At 42.4% G+C, this 19,165-nt stretch overlaps 1 protein-coding gene across 2 annotated transcripts; it reads right to left on the bottom strand.

Annotated features, from left to right (window-relative positions):
* Positions 1 to 1,283: 1,283 nt before the first annotated feature.
* On the bottom strand, positions 1,284 to 18,738 carry serpini1 (serpin peptidase inhibitor, clade I (neuroserpin), member 1). 2 transcript variants are annotated; one of them, XM_030108078.1, is made up of 9 exons: positions 18,643 to 18,738; positions 9,058 to 9,355; positions 7,347 to 7,577; positions 6,381 to 6,575; positions 4,368 to 4,572; positions 3,576 to 3,673; positions 2,214 to 2,300; positions 2,016 to 2,105; positions 1,284 to 1,879 (listed from the first exon to the last, which is right to left on the bottom strand). In XM_030108078.1, the coding sequence occupies exons 2-9, from the start codon at positions 9,332 to 9,334 to the stop codon at positions 1,803 to 1,805; spliced, it is 1,260 nt and encodes a 419-aa protein (XP_029963938.1). In that variant the 5' UTR covers positions 9,335 to 9,355; positions 18,643 to 18,738; the 3' UTR covers positions 1,284 to 1,802. The 2 variants fall into 2 exon arrangements, with proteins under 2 accessions (XP_029963938.1, XP_029963937.1); XM_030108077.1 differs by having other exon boundaries at positions 9,058 to 9,401; positions 18,643 to 18,722.
* Between the last annotated feature and the right edge of the window lie 427 nt (positions 18,739 to 19,165).

Below are 19,165 nucleotides of genomic sequence, written 5' to 3'. Positions count from 1 at the left end.
CTTCGAGGTAAATTAAAATCCTCAGGACTGCTCAGGATAGCAGAAATGACTTCCTTCCCAACTTGTTGAAAGCACTGTCTAGTTTTTGATAGATTTATTACCTTTGCTTCTTATTCAAAGACTTGTCGTCTGAGGTAGTAATCCATCGTGTATGCAGCTGATTGTGTGCATTATTTAAAGGATTTCGTTTGTTCTGTTCTTGTACTGCACGTCTCATTTCGTGTTGTAATCACGCCACAGATAATTGCTGTCGTTGAAACAATGGCTGGAGATAGACGGCAGTCTGCACATCGCAGCAGGTCTCTCTGCAGCTTGTTGCAGGAGCGTCTGTTTGTGGATGCTTTCATTCAGGGTTTATTTGGTGCCGAGAGAAACAGGTATGCTCATGTAAGTTTCAGGTATGATGAGGCAATTTCACACACATTTTAAGATATATTTATGTGTGTTGCTGATGCAGCGCTGCATATATGCTGCGGGTTGGATGGTTGAGCAAGTCAAGGTGAAAAATGTACACTGCAGAGTTAAGCAACAAATTAAAGAATTTCAATATGTTCCCTTTATGATGCATTCATTTAGGCTAGTGTTGAAGCTGATGGTGCAAAAACCCCAACAAACAGAAGAGCTTTTCCTCCGGGTGTTTGTTACTTCTCCAAAATCAAAACTTACACTGATGAAGGCCTCCTGGAAATCAAACCCAGCACCAACACTTTGTCATGAAGTGGACACCTGTTTTATCACACATTTGACATTTTCCATACCAGGTGACGAGATTTAAGCCATATCTGCATACAAGTCTTATTGTAATGATCTGTGTTGTACTTGCACGGCCCAGTGGAAATCTAGATGTAATCTGAAAGTTGTTTTTTCACTCATTAATCAGGCTTTGCATTCCTCATAGTCACGGTGTGTCCTTGTGTCACAGGAACATACAAATAAAAACAACCTCTACTCATAAAGAAGGATGTTTATAATATTTAATGGGTACACATTCATATTTTATTGGATAAAAGACTGTATACAGCTGGTGATACTGTTTCTCCCTGTATGTGCATCCACAACAGTGCAGCAGATCTTTTTTTTCCCAGTGGGCCTGTATACTCCAGTCCATCCTCATTAAAACTTGCCTTGTAGTTACAACCTCCTCAGCTGGAGCTTTCATCAATCACGCAGGTGTGATAAGGCATATTAGTTCATCAGCAGTTTAGCCATGTGCCTACAGTGTGGAAATGTCTCAATACTGTCTGGAACAAATATATTACTAAGATTTATCGTATAAGGACAAAATGTTTGCACATGTTTACTCTGCAATAAATATTGAGCTTATATAGAACACAAAGTCAAATGTACAAGGGTGTAATTAAAACGTGGAACTTACGACCTGCACTTGCTGCATCGGGAGGAGGAGGAGTAAATACTTTTGTGCATCGTGTGTGTGTGTGTGTATGTGTGTGGGTGCAAGTGAGTACAAAGCTGCTGAACTTAAAGGGGTTGTGCGTGGATTACATAGCATGTGTTGTTCTCGCTGACATACAAACCAAACTTGTACTTGAGAATATTTACAGCTTCCTCATTTTGCATGTCTGTATCCAAGAATTTAAAGCTTCCAAGTATCAAAACACAGACACATGATGTGTTATATGTCATGTTTCAATATAGAATATATCATATAATATTCAGTTTAAATACTTTTCTTTCCCCATAAAGAGTAAAAAACACAGCTGAAGATGGTGATAGACGATAGGTAGCAATTTATGACGTCAGGTTCTGATTGGCTGAGATTGCTGACTGACCCCACAGCAAGGTTACATGGAGTCAAAGTCATGGTCGCTGGGCTCGATGACTTCAGGGGTCATGACCCTGCCCATGAAGAGGATGGACCCTGGAGAAGGAAGCAAATAAAGTCAGATTAAAGCACATTGCATCATGAATACTTGAATAAAGGTTGTTTGGTTGCCAGTGAAAGTCACTTGAACATTGGTGACTGCTTCAAGACCGAACACTGGACTAACACACACCTGTCCTTCTGTTTCTGATGACAAAGAAAAAAGGGTGGTCGGCCATGACCTGCGGGTACAGCACCAGGGTCCTGGTCAGGGCAATCATTCCTAAGTAACAAAAAAGGACAGAAGAGAATATTGTCATTTTGTCAAAGTTTGTAGCTGAAAGACGTTTGGTCACATAACAGAAGAATTCTTCTTCTTATTGAAAAAGACCTGAGCCGACGGCTCCCTCTGCTCCTTCCTCTGTCACCTCCAGGTAGGCTTTCTGCACTGCTTTGCCAATGTACAGATCTTTACCATCTGCAAAACACACACAGAACCACAGCTTATTGCCTCATCTTCATGACAAGAAATCTGAGAGTGATGCACAAAAGGTGAGGCGTGCACATCTGAAGGTCTGGAGGAAGGTTCTGCAACCTGCACGATCAAAAGAGAATCTTTCACTCCACCGAAAAACCTCATTTGAAATTCAGATAAGAAAGCTTAGAAAGTTTTGTTCATACTTTTCTTGCAAAACTAGTTGATGTTTTATGTATGACATTAAATACAACTGAGGCTTGTGTTACTATTGTTAGTTTGGTGGTTAAGTTTACTCAGGGCTGCGGAGCTGTAAAGTGACGCAGTTTCATGTGATATATATACTCATTAAATGTGCAAAATACTGACAAATTCTACTCTTTAAGTGTGATTTTAATAAACTACACAGTAAGACTCCCTTGAAAAGATTGTTTACTGTAAAAAAATAATAATAATGAAGCGTCAGGAAGCCACTGCTGAGAGGGTCAAGGCTCCTGGTGTAAAGCATGTTAGTCAAAGTAAAAGGCTGTTTTCTGTTGATTCAATGCTGCAAAGCAGACAGGAGGGATCCCATCAGGTGGCACCTTTTAAAATGTGATGTCAGCTGAGACAGACAATCCAGAACAATAATTTCCCCGAAGATTTAAAGCTTTTTACGCCTCCCCCCCTTTTATCTACCTGCCTGTCAAAACAAACCCCGTCCTCAGAGAGCAAGTCAAGCCCGGGATGTTTTAGCGAGAACAAGATGAGACAAAATCCACCACAGCCAACAGAGTAGCTTCAGCCTCGATGAAGCAGCACTTTTTCTTGAACCGTGAGAATATTCCAGGTTTGGGAGTGAATATTAGTTTTAATTGCTGACTGGAAAGTGAAACGGTTTCTCTGTGTTGGCCCTGCATTGAACCTTCAACATGCTTTGATGTTACTGTGGCTTTCAGTGGCAGATCACGCCGGCGTATTTATAGTTCAGTCCCACGATGTCTATGGATAGATTTGTCTCTCTTTTTGGATCTATTTTCACACACAATGTGACAGATCTGACCTGCCCACTCTCTGCCAGTTACCTTGGATACCTCACTGAACGAACCAAAGACTCCTCTGTCGCTGCAAAGGGGGAATATCAAATCAGCACCCTGAGCCCTTTCAGGAATGTCGCTGGCTCTTTCCTCTTGTGTCTACGAGTGTTTTGTGAGACTTTATTTGTAAATACGTCAACGTTTCACTGATGTGCGCAGTGGGTTTGGTAAGCTCTGTGTTTTCGAGGCAGTTGAGCGTCACCTGTCATGGCAGAGAGATCGGCGTCGCTGGTGAAGATGTTCTTTATTCCCAGCTCCTGGAGGGTGTTCCTCAAATCGATCTTTTGCTCCACTTTAAACCTGGGAAATAAGTCATAAAGGAGCTCACATTATGCAAACCAAGAAATAGATGATTTATTAAGGATTTTAGAAGAAAAGGCCAACAGATTATGTAGCTGAATATTGAATGGATACCAATGTTTGTCATCAGAGTTCGTTAGTCACTGTTTCTGCGCATGTGTTTAGGAAACTGATCATGAAGTACTGGTAGGCTTCGATTTCCACAATATTTGCTGAATTTCTGTTTTTATTTGAGGGGCATCAGATTTATTTCCCTTTCTTACTGATTGAAGTTGGCAGAACAGACAAAACACATCAAACAGGTAAAGCAGGGCGATGAACCCTCATTCATCGAGAGTGAACACGAAGTCTAAGATCACATGCTGTACATCTCATTTGCAAATTTTGGATTTCACAATAAATAACTTGCATCCAGGACTGCAAAACCAGGGCCTTATATTAATATAATCAAGCAACTCTCATATCTAAAACTCTCTTTTAAACTCCTTTTATGCCTTTGTTTGTTTCATCACTTATTTATACTTTCAAAATGGCAGGAAAAAAGGCATGCTAGGGAAAACATGTCCCCCCCCCTTCTACATCTCTTTTCACAAATTACATCCTATTTGTAGCACGGCGCAGTAAGACGCTGTTGCACGGGACACAATAACCCTGCTGGTCATATCATAGCACCCAGACATGTGTCATCGTTCACCTTGGCAGGTAGACTTCCACCTTCTGTCGTTTGACATTGTTGGCCCACTCCTCCAGCAGTGGGGCTTTGATGATGGGCTCGAGGGAAGCGAGCGGTACCTCCTGTCGAGGCAGAACGATCATCATGGACATGTCCTCTCCCTCATAGGGCATCTCTAATACCTGGTACACGCCTCCAGCTTCCTGGGAGCCATCGCTGAACTCACCTGACGGAGTGGGAACACGCACGACACAGGTGTTAAAAGATATTCCTGCATGCGTATGCAGGGATGATCTATTGATTTAAGTGTTTACGGTCACTTCTCTAACGCTTGAATTAAAAGCCACTGATGCAACAATTTGTAACCTTTTGTTCCACTTGGTAGGAAAAGGGATTACATACACACTCGCCTACTATTACTGGCAGTGCCTCGCTGGAATCCCACACAAAATTCAATTAAGCCAGAAAAGGATGCTGGGTTTCTGTGTGACTGTCAGCAATGCCTTTTTTTTTTTTTTTTTAACATAAACATGCACTTGGCACTGTCTTTAGGCAGGAAGATTCCAAATTTAAGAACATGAAAAAAAAAAACATTTAGAATTGCAAATACATCTGCCCACACATGTACAAAAATTCTGCATGTGCCATTACACATCATGTGCACACACACACACACACACACACACACACACACACACACACACACACGCACAGTAGAAACTCATTTTTTTTTTAAGATACAGAGACTAGAAAGTGACAGCTTTATCACCCTGAGATCGGTCTTTACAGACTCTCATTCTTTAGTCTAATTAAACAAAACTCTCGGATTAAAAAAAAAAAATCTAATAAAGACAAGGAAAGAAACATTTACTTGCATTAAGTAGGAGTGTATTTCTCAGCGTGCACGAGATAATCCTTTTATACCCAAAAGACGTCCAGATAGATTTTAACTCAAAACACAAGATTATCCCGCTTGTAAAGGCTTTGCAGAGTGAGATTATAAAGAAACCACCAAATCCAGATCCGAACCCAGTCTGTTGCATGCCGGGTTTTTTTTCTTTTCTTTTCTTTTGAAGTTGCTTAAAAGGAAAATGATTGCATTAAAAGTGATCATCTTTCATTAACTTGACACTCTGGGCAGGATTTGCTGGCGCTGGGCGAGGCGGCGATGCGTTAGAGGATGGGATGCCGCTTCCCAAAACATTTTACTTGAACCAATATGATTGTGCTCTAAAATGCAGCGTTCTCCCTCAGGACCTGTCCTTGTTTCGCAGCTCTCAAACATGCACAATCTGCACAGACACACAAAATGGTTTACGCATACACAGATTTCTTTCTTTCTTTCTTTTTTTTTTTCCTTCCTGAATGTGTGAGTGTGTGTGAACGTCGGTGTGTGTCACTCTGCAGGCTTACTACACGCATAAGGACAACACCAAAATAATGCAGCAACCTTAGAGGGAGCAAAGGATGATTATTAAGAAAAAAATGAAATCTTTTCGCATAGAAAAGCGCACAAGCCAAAGTGAAGGACTCTTTTTGAAATAGTCTAACATCTCAGCATGATGGCAAAACACAAAATGCTATTAGAAACGGTAAATAGACTTTACTCAAGCAGCGCATTGTACAGATTGAGTGATCTAAATGCACTTTACACGCTTTGTCGCTGATTCAACAGACGAAACGTCGCCCTGAATATACCAGTAAAACATACTGCAGTCATTCATAACTTCACACACGTCGTCACGGCACTGGGAGCATTTCAGACGGAAGAAAATAGCCTTTTAAAAACAGACCAGGGAATCAAATCGACACACCAGAGGTGTTTGTGCAAGAGAAGAGAAGAGTGAGCGCCGAGCAGCGCAGAGAAGCCTTTCCTGGGAATAACTCTCCAAATATGAATATTTTAGATCAAAGATTAACATATTAAATAACTTCAGGAAAAATGAGCAGGGAATCTGGGGCTCCAGAGAAAGAGCTATAAGTAGAATTCCACAAATGTGCTTCACACAAAGACAGATCCGTTCTCATCCATACCATAGTAGAAGTCTCCCTGCTGGTACATCATGAGAGTCTGGACTTCTGAGCCGTCGTCCTTGCTGAAGGAAAAGGTCCTGGTGTTCTCTGGCCTGAACTGGTTTTTCCAGGAGCCTCTGAAATAGACGGCGTTCACCAGGGTCAGGCGAGTCACGCTGCTGAAGTCCTCGGCCGACAGCAGCGCACGGATCTTACCTGGAGGACGTTTGGAAGCGTATCAGAGTCAAATAACTCAACAGCATCGCTTGCTGTAGTGCACAGTGAAAAATGTATGAATGTGTGAAAAATCCTCCGCCAATAGTTCTAAGTTCTAATGAGCACCATAAGCACCTGTAAATCTTCAGCGACAAGGAGGGTTAAATTCTCATTAGTGTTCCAGGATGTACCTTCCTTTGCAGTAGGTAAGGCTGTGTGGTATCGCTGATGTTTTCATCGCTTTGGTATTGAGAGGGCTAAAAGTGTGACTTTGCAAGAACATATTAGCCAAATAACACACTGTGGCATTAAAGCACGACAAACAAAATGGACAGCTGTTTTTTCTTTTCTTACATTCCCTCAAATGTTCTGGAAAATTCTTTACAAGTCATTGATTTTAAAGTCTCTTATGACTTCAACATCTTGGAATTTGATTTCGGTAGTACAGAATTGTCAAATATATTATCAGCGAGTGCTTCTGGTTTCCTTTTCCAGATAAATTAATCAAGTTTAAATCTGCTAATTCTTCAATCCGACTGTGCTTGTTGCAAATATATGACATAATGTGACAAAATGATAAATCCTGTCTGTCACTGAATGTTCTCCTGAAGTCATTGGAGTCACAGTACAGACTAGTATATGTGCTCCATTGCACTGTTTCCTGGTAGTTTTGAATCTTCTTAACTGTGGCTTTCACACTATATCACCATTTTTTATTTTGTGCTCTCTGTGTTCGTGTCTTTGTGCTTCTTTCTCCTCATTCAGACTCACTCTCTGTGTGATTCTCCACCCAGTTGTTGATCTGCTCGGCCACTGCTGACGACTCGCTGAAGTCCACCGTTTCCACGTTGGCCCGGAAGTACTTCCTCATCAGGTGAAGAAACTCGGGGTTAAAGGTGACGCCTTCCTGCAGGAAGAGGCTGTTTGCGAAGCGGATCACGTAGTGGGCGTCGTCGTCTGTTAACGCCGTCGTCAGGTTCTGGAGCAAAGAGAATTCAACACCTGCAGAACAGGGCGAATGAGAGAGAGAGAGAGAGACACACACACACGTTCATATATAATCCCATTAGAGAAGCCATGTGCTGCAGCTGTGCATTGTTTTCTTGTGCAATCTGCTCATTGCCAGTTGTTTTCATTTACCGAATAAGCTTTACGCTGGTTTTATGACTGAGTTTTTGTTGATTTGTGTTAACCTGCGAATCCATTTTCCCTGCGCTGTCTGTATCCACCTCATCAAGTCCCAGGTGCTAGAATGTCTTCCTATTACTGCGACGTACATCCAGTTTTAAAGCACTTCTTTTGTTTTTATGTTCTTGTTTTTGAATACAATACTGAGCTTGGAATACAGGATGTCAGCTATTCACAGGCAGGGCCGGCGCGGGCTTGTCAGGCACCCTGGGCAAGCCTGACGCCCCGTGGTAGTGTCGCGCCGCAAGAGTTGTTGAGCGGGGGGGGGGTATCGTCGAAAGTTGTCGGGGGGGGGGGGGGGGGGGGGGCAGTCGGCAATATTTGTCAAGGGCCCGTGCACGCGAACCAAGCAGTGCGCTGCTCAAACAGCCATCACAGCAGCGCTACTTGGGCGGTGCGCCTCACAGTGACATCAAGCGCCCCCCTATGGCTCGGCGCCCTGGGCAAGTGCCCCGGATGCCCAGCCTATTCGCCGGCCCTGTTCACAGGTTGAACACAAAGCAGATCTAGTTGATGCACAAACAATGCAAACGTGTCAAAAAAAAAATCATAAACTCAGCTATTTTGGTCTAAATAAGTCATTCAACCTTGCTCATTGCGTAGACTGCACACCGCACACGTTTCTGTGTGGGAGAATACACTGTTCTGTCCAGTGCTCCAGCGAGCTGCGAGACGATCTGACACACAAAGCTGCCTGTTGCACTTTAAAACCACACACTGATTATTTTTGGACTATAAAACAGGCAAGCTATCTTCAGAAAAACTGGGACGATCAAGCTATTGTCACAAGCTGGCCAAGATAAAATGCTGGAGTTTTAAAATACGCATTTTCATTTTAAAAAAATAATGTACAAGACATTTTTTTCTAATATAAAATAGTAATAACAACCATTATAATTATGTAGTTAGTTGTACTGTCAGTTAAAGATGTATAATATGAATGTTTACTGCTTGTTGGAAAAAAACTCTAATTTATTAAGTGATAAGAGCAAAAATTTGGGAAGCAAAATGGACATTTTTCAGTTCTTGTCAGGAGGACAGAGCTACTTCTGCTGATTTAACAGGAGTTTAGTGAAGCAGCAACAGCAAACAACAACAGTAAACTTCATTTAAGTACCTTAAGTTTCTGCAAGTAACAGTTTCTCTGTAACTTGTATTACATACCAGAGTATATATATATAATCTTTTGACAGAGTTTTCAAGTTAAAAACTTCTTCTGCATTTCTTTTGTTTCATTTTCTGAATTTCATCAAGCTCCGATGTGTGTGAATCTGTTCTGGAATGTGCCCCCCACCTGGCACCAGGTGGCTGAATCCCACAGTTTGCCGTATCTCCTCCAGCGAAGCCCCTCTGGCGCCGAGCTCCACCATGCCCAGGGCCACGGCCACACTCAGCGGGGAGAAAATGATGTTGTCCTGACCCCCCGCCGCCTGCAGCTGGTGGTACAGTCTGACCGAGAACTCCGATGTCGCGTCCTCTGGAATGTCCGCCGCCCGGCAACCGTAGCCCGGCAACAGGATGGAGAAGAGGAGGAGGAGGAGGAGCGGGGACAAAACGTCCAGCATCAACATCGCAGCACAGACCACCGGGAGCTGAGTGACACAGAAAGATCCGGGGAGGGAGGAAGAGGAGAGAGATCTGATGAGGGGACCGAGGCGATGGTGAGAGAAATAAAAGGATAGAGAGGGATGAAATGAAGAGGGGAACGGCGAGAGAAGGGGGGAAAACAGGATAAATGGATGAAGGGTTGAGGGACAAGAAATGAGTGATTGGAGAGGTGGCAGGGGGACGGGCCGGCAAAGAGGTGCAAAGGGAAGGATGGAGGGATTACAGCAAGGGAGAGGAGGACAGAGCCAAAAGTAGAGAGAGAGAGAGAGAGAGAGAGAGAGAGACAAGTGGAAAGGGAGAAAACAGGATTGAAGAGTGGAGAGAAAGAGATGAAGGTGGAGAATATTATTGTGCAACAGTGAAATGAAGATGAAGAACGACCGGATTTAAAAAAAAAAATGAGATGGAAATGAAAATGGGACAGAAAACAGGAGGTCAAGAGAGAAACGGAAGACACCATCAGTCATTCAGTCAATTCAAACTGCAAAAAAGAAAGACTTTCAGATGGAAAACAGCAGTTTCAGTTTAGACTATGACCTATAAGGGATGAAAACAAGAGCTGGAGTGAGGATGAGGAGCTGGGATGGTGTGTGGCGTTAACATACATAAACACTGTACACACACACACACACGAAACAACAGTCCTGCTGACTGCAGTCAGCACTGTTCACTGCACAACTGCTAAATGAGCTTATACATATTTCATAGCCATTTTTATCATCCCCAGTTCAATCAGCTTCTGTCCTTCAAAATATGTTGTGTGTGTGTGTGTGTGTGTGTGTGTGTGTGTGAGTACACTTCCTATGCGAATGGATGAGTTTACATCTCAGAATGACTGGTGAGGAAAAAGCCTCCCCCCTTCCTCTTCTTCACCACCCTCCATCCCCTCATCCCTCCATGCCATCGCAGCTCCCTCCTTTTTCATCTTCCTCTTATCCATATTTCATCCATCTTCCCCCGATCTCCTCCCCTCCTCTCTCTCTCTCTCTCTCTCTCTCTCTCTCTCTCTCTCTCTGTCTCTTTCTCTTCTCGCCACTTCCCCACCTCTCTGGTCTCTTTACCTCCTGGAAACAACGAGGAACGCACGCACGCCGCACTGCATCTCCGGCGCCGGCCGTAGCCAAGCAACACTGTTTTTGTGCAGTCCAAAACTGAAAACGGGGAGTCAACGATATGTAGCACTGACACAGAGGAGGATATCGAGTGCGGAGAGAGTGATAAAGAGTGAAATCACACACAGACGTTTGTTTTGTTTCTGCTGTGCGGCTCACACAGAGGAATTCAATTAGCGCGGCCGCGCAGGGCTGGAATCTGCTGGCTAATGCTGTGCATGTGAGATGGCAGGTGACTGCAGCGACAATGTACCTGAGTGTCAACAACATTAACAATGGGCAGCAGCCAGAAAATTAGTGCCCCATCCTGTTGTGTACTGTCCTTTCACCTGCTCCGCTCTGGCATGTGACAAACAATCTCGCTTCCCGAAATAAACCGCTTCAGTGCCACTATGCCAGATGCAACATTTCCAAATCTGTCAAAACATCCTATGAAAAGACAGCAATGATCTGTCGCAACTAAATAATATTGTGTGTGTGTGTGTGTGTGTGTGTGTGTGTGTGTGTGTGTGTGTGTGTGTGTGTGTGTACACACACAGCTTATCTCACTCCTGTATTGATACAGCTCCACTGTAGTTTAAAAATGATAAATGACACCGAACGGATTCAAATTACTGTTGCATGAGGAGACATGTTCATTTAATCTTCTATAATGTTATTGACACTCCAATGTATTATTGAACGAGGCAAAACGAACTAAGTGGGTGTAATTAAAAATAAAAACCTTGTGGAGCACAGGAAAAGAGTTCAAAACAAACAATATTTTCCTTTTGTCTGAGTTTTGCCAGCAAAAACTACCTTTGTTTTATAATTATATTTTAAAGAGATGAATAAGCTGAAGTTCTTTTGTTTGGTTTTAAGAGAACAGAGATGCTTCAGGATTCATAAGAGCAGGCACACGTTATTTATATGTACAAGTTTCAGTATTTCTTAATTTTCTCTGTAAAAGTCAATAGAAATGACTGTTCAGTACTGGATGATAAACAAAGCTGAATTCAATTGAACAATATGAAAATATATTAATCAACTGAAATTTCAATTTAATTCAATAAAATGTCCAAATAATAAAATAGACCTTTTCTTCGTGTATTCTGGCTTGTTCCATTTCTCTAACATTCCTGTGTGTTGGAGGTGAATCAGTTTCTCTCTATGAGTCTAATGACTGACTGAAAGCTTAATATGTGCCCTGTTTCAGCCAATGCCCCAAAAGCCCCAGTCTACAAATAAAGAATATAGAAAATGGATGCTTGTGATACAGAATTCTGTAAGATATCGCCAGAGACATGGCAACAGACTGAACCGCCTGTTCAGTTTAGATGCATCCAAGTCAGAAACGTACGATTAATGTAAAGATTTGCACATCAGATTTATAGTGAAGTTTTAGGAGCAGCCTTGTTGCTTTAATAATGACACAAATCTTAAAGACATGATGTTCAGTGAAACAAACCCGATGCCTTGCAGTTCATATGGTAACACTGTGAGTCAGAGATTGTGAGGAAAGGGAGGAAGAGCGAACCAGAGAAGGTGAGAGGGACTTGGGGGGGGGGGGGGGGGGGGGGGCTGGCAGAGATGTAAATGGAGGTAATGTTCCTGACCTTCTGAGCTGTGGGAGCTGAACTTTTCGGAGACAGCCGGCCCTGTTTCTCCATCAGGAAAAGACGCAGCCATGCAGCTAAGCCAGGGAAAGTCGTTTACAGGATAATTGTGTGTGGAACTCCTGTGTGTCGGCCCGCAAAGTGTGCATGTGTGAGTGGATAATAACACCATGGGTGGCTGGCTTTTACTTGTAACGGTGACACCGCTGTGACCTTTCGCGCTGCGGCACGCCGTCTGTAAAAAGGTCCCGTTTTCTTGCCAGTTGGGTTACTGATGACTGGGAGCCCAACTTTGGCAGCCATGCCCGCAGGTAAGCAGAGACACCAGACGCCGGGCGATGAAATGTTCTCTCGTGACCAGAAGGTTTAAGTTGCAGGAGTTTAATCCTGACCACTTGATGAATTCTATACAATTAAACTCAGTGGACTTTAAAGGCAGCCTTTAATCTCGTGGTGTAATCCTAATTCATTGACATTTAGACAATTAAAACATGACGTCACTCAAAACCGCGGCGCGTCCGTTAATCCTTACTGCCATTTAAACCGAACACCTCCAGACGGCGAGGGGCCAGGGGAATTTATTAAACACGAGCATCTGCATTCACGGTTCACATCCACAGGTACACACTGAGCACATACACACACACACACACACACATACACACACACACACACACACACACACACACACACACACACACACACACACACACACACACACACACACACACACACATGCTTTGAAGTTTCCACGCAGAACTGAAAGCCGAGGTTACCAAGGCAACTGCGAGTGATGGACATTTTTCATTTTGCCATGCTGACAGAAAGAATTTCTTACCCTTAAAAGATATCTTCCTTCTTCCATATAGGAAGATAAACTCTTTCCTCTTTTCTTACTCTGCTCAGCGGTTTCTGTCACCCGTAAGGCCTCTCAGTGCAACAACTCTGCACACCAGCACCGGTTCTGACACACACGCACGCACGCACGCACGCACGCACTCACGCACACACACGAAGGGGATCTGTGATTTAGAAGCATCTGACAAGCACAAGATGAGTAATATTTTTTATTGCCTATGGATTCAAACAGCCAATATCAATATCTCTAAAAGTATAAAAAAGGAAATCAACAAAACACGACTTGGTGTGAGACAAAGTCGCTGTAAGAGCTGAGGGGGAGCAGAGAACTCTGAACCAGGTTCCATGAGGGGGAATCATCCTCCCACACTCTGGAAACTCCTGCCTTAGATCGAAACCTGCATTCACCCAGACATCCATTTTGTTGTATTGAGGGGATTTACATCCTCATAATGCAAGCATGTGGACTAATTTATTCCTACACAAAAGCATTAAATCCATGTCTCAAAAGACACATACAGACAAACGGCTTTGTTTTTATGGGGTTAGCTCAGAGTCAAACACTAATTTGTAACCTGAGGCCTGAAACCCCTCCGAATCTTTAAAAGCATGAAGAAACAAAAAAACAGAAGCTTGACATCTGCAATGGATGCTCCCTTTACAAGGGCAGGATGGTCTGGCATGGTTTCACCAGGAATATATTTAGGGGGTAAAGGGCTTTGCAGTGCAAAGATAATAGAGTTCGATTATCATTCATGAGTTTCGACTTTTCTTCCCAGGTGCCATGGGGGCCATGCTGTAAAGGAACTTCAACCAAGGCAAATGCAAAAGAGCCACACTAACCCAAGATAAAAATGACTAAACCTTCATAAAACCTACACAACCAATCTGAAATCACTTACAAACCTCACGAGACACCTGGTTCCCACGTATCACTGGCCTACGAACGATGTGTTGATTTGATTGACCTGTCTGGAGCAGGAAACGTCTCAGCATCCTGATACTGGAGCATAATTTGGGAGCTCAGGATACAAAAGAACGACCAACAATATGGTCAAAATTTGAGCAGTATTGAAGTTTTCATATGTCTACATTAATGTCTTTTACGAGTGTAAATTTAACAAACTTGCTGCACGGGAATTTGAAGGAAACTGTGAATGATAAATATATCTTACAAGACTTAACAACATGATCTAAGTATGAAAATTGTCCCCACTTTAACTATCATTATCACACAAGAATATTTTTTTATGAAACATAAATATTGAAATATGCAAAAAAAAAAAACAGCAAACCTGGACCTGTATCCTTCTGCAGACCAAAGTTAGGAGTAGATTTAATACTAGTGCCTTTAACAATTCACCGCTGTTGTGACTAGTGGTGTTTGAGGGGCTCTTTAGTACTTGACCTTTTTCACAGCACCGTTTTGACTGGAGATAGTCGTTTCTAAAAAAAAAGGGAGGGGTGGTGGTGTTAAAATAACTTTATTTTATTCAAGTGAGCCAAAGCTGTGACTGTAAAACAGCTTGAACCAGGTCAGACGGATTTCAATCATACTTCATTTCAGTTTCTCACACTTTTTTAAGGCTCCACAGCTGTTGGTTGACATGTTATATTTAATGAAATGTGACAATTTAGAAACTCCGGTTGTAAATAATATTTCACATAATGTGAACTGCACAAACAAAATGCAAATCATGACAGATATGTTTTTGTTCATTTAAAATCCAGCTGTGTTTTTGATGATTGGAGCTGGTAAAAGATGGCATTTTTTAAATTGAGTTAGGAGAGAATAGAAACGAAAGAGAAAAAAAAATAAAGTCGGAATTGACTCCCAGACAACTTCATGATCGACTCATTTACAGCTTTTAATTTGTGAAGTGGGCAATCCAATGAATTCAATTCCTCATGCATGGGAAATAATAATCAAGTGTGAAATGTGTTATAGATTTCCTCCGTAATTGAGAAGGCAACGTTAGATATATACACAGGCACATTCATGCACGAGAAACCCAGATTGATTCAGGAGGCCTGAGACTGAATGACTAAGCTATATACAGTATTTCTCTATAATTAATAGGGAAAGGACGATTGTCACAACGATGGTGAGTAATGAGGATTATCTAACCATCCACCAATATTCAGCAAATCTTTAAAAGCACAACTGACTGCACCTGTTGGAACACTGATCCCATTATATTTTTATGCAACCTGAAGCGATATTTGAATAGAGCGGTCGGCACCAGTTCCAGCTGCAGGGGAAAATGACCAGTGGTTCGTCCTCATCTCAGCTCGGTCTCGTTAGGAAGTAACAAAATGAGAAACCTGCTGAAAATCCCGTGGTGCTCACTGCGCTCTCCACCGAGGACGAGCAGAGGTTAACAGCTCTTTATTAATCCCTGCTAACAGAGACACCCAGTGGGAGAGACACAGGGGTGTGAAGACAGTTAAATGGATGGAGGAGGGAAGGGAGAGTGAGAGAGAGAGAGAGAGAGAGAGAGAGAGAGTGAGTGAGTAAGAAAAAGAATATTGGCAAAAGAGCATAAGATACAAAGCTGGAGAAGACAGACAAACAGATGGAGATGGAGGCTCTCTGAATGCCAGAATAGAGGTAGCCTCATTGCAGATAGCCGCTCTGACTCCGAGCCAATATCTAACGACCTCCTGCAAAGAAGCGCGGCAAGATGGTTGGCTGAGCCTCACACTCTGCCAAGGTGCACTACACACTGTCTCTTTTCTTTCTCTAGATCAGAAACACACACACACACACACTCACACACACGGTGCCGTGGGAGCGGGGTTCGGAGGTTTGAGCTGTAATTGGATCGGCCTCTATTCAGGGTCAGTGGTAAAAGTGAAAGGACCGGAGGCTTTTTTTCAAATCTACTAAAGACCAGGGAGATAGAGGAATATCGGAAAGGTCACCATCAACTAGTCCTGTGTGTGGGCGGAGGCGGGGGCGGGGGAGGGCAGATATGTGTCAGTATGTTTGAAAGGGTGAGGAGCAGAGGTGAGAGAGAGAAGGAGTCGGGGCAGGCGAGGAGGGCGGGACGAAGGGAAGGTGAAAAATGACGGCGGTGATAATCAGGGTGACTGAACTGCCCACAAAACCGAACCCTGACGGGTGGTGCTGACTTCAGGAGGTGCTGCGTTAGCACCAAACTCAGCACAGTCTGAAAATTAGGAGAGTAATTTAAATTGATTGGTTTTTGGAGCCATTTGGCCAGAACTGTAAAGTGAAACCAAGAGGAAAAACCTTTAAAGGAAGATCTGCATGCTGTGCTTTACTGAGGAAGAGCCGCCGCTGCTCAGTGTTGAAAATACCTGCTTCAGGAGAGATCATCTCTTCTGGCTGAGTTAAAGCCACCATCTAACCTGATGGGGTCTCCAAGTTGGATGGATGAAAGTTACACCTCCGAACAAATATAAAATAATTTCAAATGCCAAGAATGACTGCATAGCGTCTGTATTTTGAGTTATTTCCTAATTTCATATAAACTCCAGTAAATTCTGCCAAAAACAATACATTTGTGTGCCAAGTGCTCAGATCTGTTACCTAATCACCAATTAATTTCCACACGGTTGATGTCTTCTGTCTCTCTGTGAAACATGCCCTCTTTTCTCTGTGAACTTCGTTGCTCTCTCCGTGTACAGACTACTCCCTTGTGTCTTTGCTACAGCAGAGTGTGCTGAGGACAAACCTGCTGCCTGCCTGTGCCTATGTCCAGGTGGGCAGCTTCAGTAGGAGTTTTTTTTAATGAGTTAAAACAGAAAAAAAAACCCAACTAAACTATAGAAATTCAGTTTCTCCCTATTTCTTTTTTTCTAATTACACTTGGCTGATTCAATACCTAATTTGAACTGTCAACATCTTCTTTAAAATGTTGTTAATGTGTTTTGAAGCCTTTTCTGGAGAATATATTTTCAGATTTTCATGCTGATCACAACCAGCTATTCTTCCACTGCATTACAAAAAAAAGGGGGGGGCAAGAAGTTTAGACGATAAGAATGTAATTCGTGTAATGTCATGACCATGTGTGCTGATTATTATCTTTATTTTTCCTTATTGCAATCTGTTGATGTGATTGGGTGCACCTTGTGCTGACTGGTTTCTTATTTGTTCTGTTATTTGAAAATGTAATAAAATATTGTTTAAAAAAAGGGGGGGGGGGGGGCAGCAAAGAGTAGTATTTCAGGTCAAAGACAGATTTACCTCCAGATTGTAATGAAGCACTGAACAAGCTTGAGAAAATATCTAATCTAGAGCGGAAACCTGCAGTTCTTTGCAGATATCCTCTTACTCTATGCAACAAACTGTGTCACTGACGCACACAGATTTTAAAGGGTTAACAGCTGCTTGCAGCCTTAGTGGGTGTGCAGGGCAGTTTTTTTGTTTTTTGTTTTCCCAAACCCAGGCACTTGCTTCTCCCCTTGCTTGTTTTGTTTCGCTAGGATGATTTGAAAGACATTTAATTATTGAAATGCAATTAATGCAGCGTCTGAGGGAATAGGCACAACACACATACACGCACAGTCAAGCACACACCGTAAGCAGGCAGAGGGAGCAAACAGTAGGATATTAGCAGAGATTACCCAGTGATTCAGATGCATATGGGATTGAGATTATGATTTAAAAGGATGCTCTGTTTCACTGAATATGGAACTGCAACTATGGGCCTAAATGAGGATTTAAAAAGGTATTATCTTAGAGGGAGAGATTAACAGATGAGCCATGGACTGAGAGAATGAGACAAGAGAGAAAGAGTGAAACATTTATGTAATTTTTCTGGAATTTGAAATAATCCCAAAGCTTTCTAGTTTCAAACGTATATCAGTTATTTTAGAACAAGTTGATCTCAGCTCCATCAGAAATATCTCTTTACCATGTTCCTTTTTTCTTCACTAAATGCTTGACCTCTTTCCTTACAATTTTCTGATAGTATTATAAATCAGGATGTACTAAAAGGATTTACAATTTGATACTTCTTTTGGATAATTTTCCTCTTAGGTACCCGCAGCATTTCTAACTGAGTGATAAAACCTGCTATATTTTTTGATCAAAACAACCTTGAACACAGTCTGTGTGTGTGTGTGTGTGTGTGTGTGTGTGTGTGTGTGTGTGTGTGTGTGTGTGTGTGTGTGTGTGTGTGTGTGTGTGTGTGTGTGTGTGTGTGTGGTGACTGTGGGGTGGGGATAAGGTAGGTCCAGGCTACTACAATCTGCCTCGTTAATTCACTCACATACACTCAATGCGCCTTTGCTTGTGTTTCAAGGACATGAACCACCCGTTGAACCGGTTTGGGAGGATTTGAATATTAGAAGAAAATCAACAAAAGCAATGCAATAATCGACCATCAACAAAAATAAATAGCCCTGGGTGTTGGACAAACGGGAAAAAGGCTTTAATCAATATGTTTGGCTCCGATGTGCGCCTCCACCCGCCCTCTTATTTAAAGCCCACACATGTTGATTACGGTATCATAATCCATGTATACCATACCATTAAATAACGCCTCCACAGTCCCGCACCTTGGTCATAAAAAGTAATCCTAAGGAAAAACTCAGAAATAGCCTGTGGTATACTTATTTTTTATCTAGCAAAACCAGAGCAAGAAAAGGTTTGTTACCCTGCCGTGTAATTCAGAAAAATCAGAGCAGGCGTTGTGCCTGAACCAGCTATAGGCTATTGCATAAATCGGGTCTTACCGATAAAGGTTGTGCGGTGAGGATGGATGGATGGATGGAGGGATAAGTGCGTCTCTCTCTGCTGCTCTCCTCCGCAGCTCGCTGCCTGGTCGTTTGCCGCAGACCACGCCCCCCTCCACACCGATTGGTCCAATCAATGCTTGCCAAAGAGTATAGCGTTTAAACAAGAAAGATATCTGTACATTGCGTCTGCTTGCTCGTGTTATTCATTAGACTATAGCCATATAAAGCACAAAACTCTCTCTGTAAGCCCTCATATCAGCTTGGTTGAAGTTTGATTAAGAATAAATACGAAAAAAAAAGTACTTCCAAAAACCTTAACCGCAATATATTGTTTACATTTATTTAATTAAATTTGGACAGTTGTGAACTATCTTGACCTACATTGAAACTCAAAATTTTGTGCAGCTATGTTTCAATTTTAGTTTAGCAATTAATACATTTTTTTTTTAAATTTTGATTTATAAATTCGATGTACTTAAGTTTAAATTCTTCATCCCCACCCAAACAACAAAAGGTCGTA

Source organism: Salarias fasciatus, chromosome 14, assembly GCF_902148845.1.
Source record: "Salarias fasciatus chromosome 14, fSalaFa1.1, whole genome shotgun sequence".
Taxonomy (NCBI): Eukaryota; Metazoa; Chordata; class Actinopteri; order Blenniiformes; family Blenniidae; genus Salarias; species Salarias fasciatus.
The sequence above is the reverse complement of the archived record's forward strand: the minus strand, read 5'-3'. Positions and strand labels throughout refer to the sequence as shown.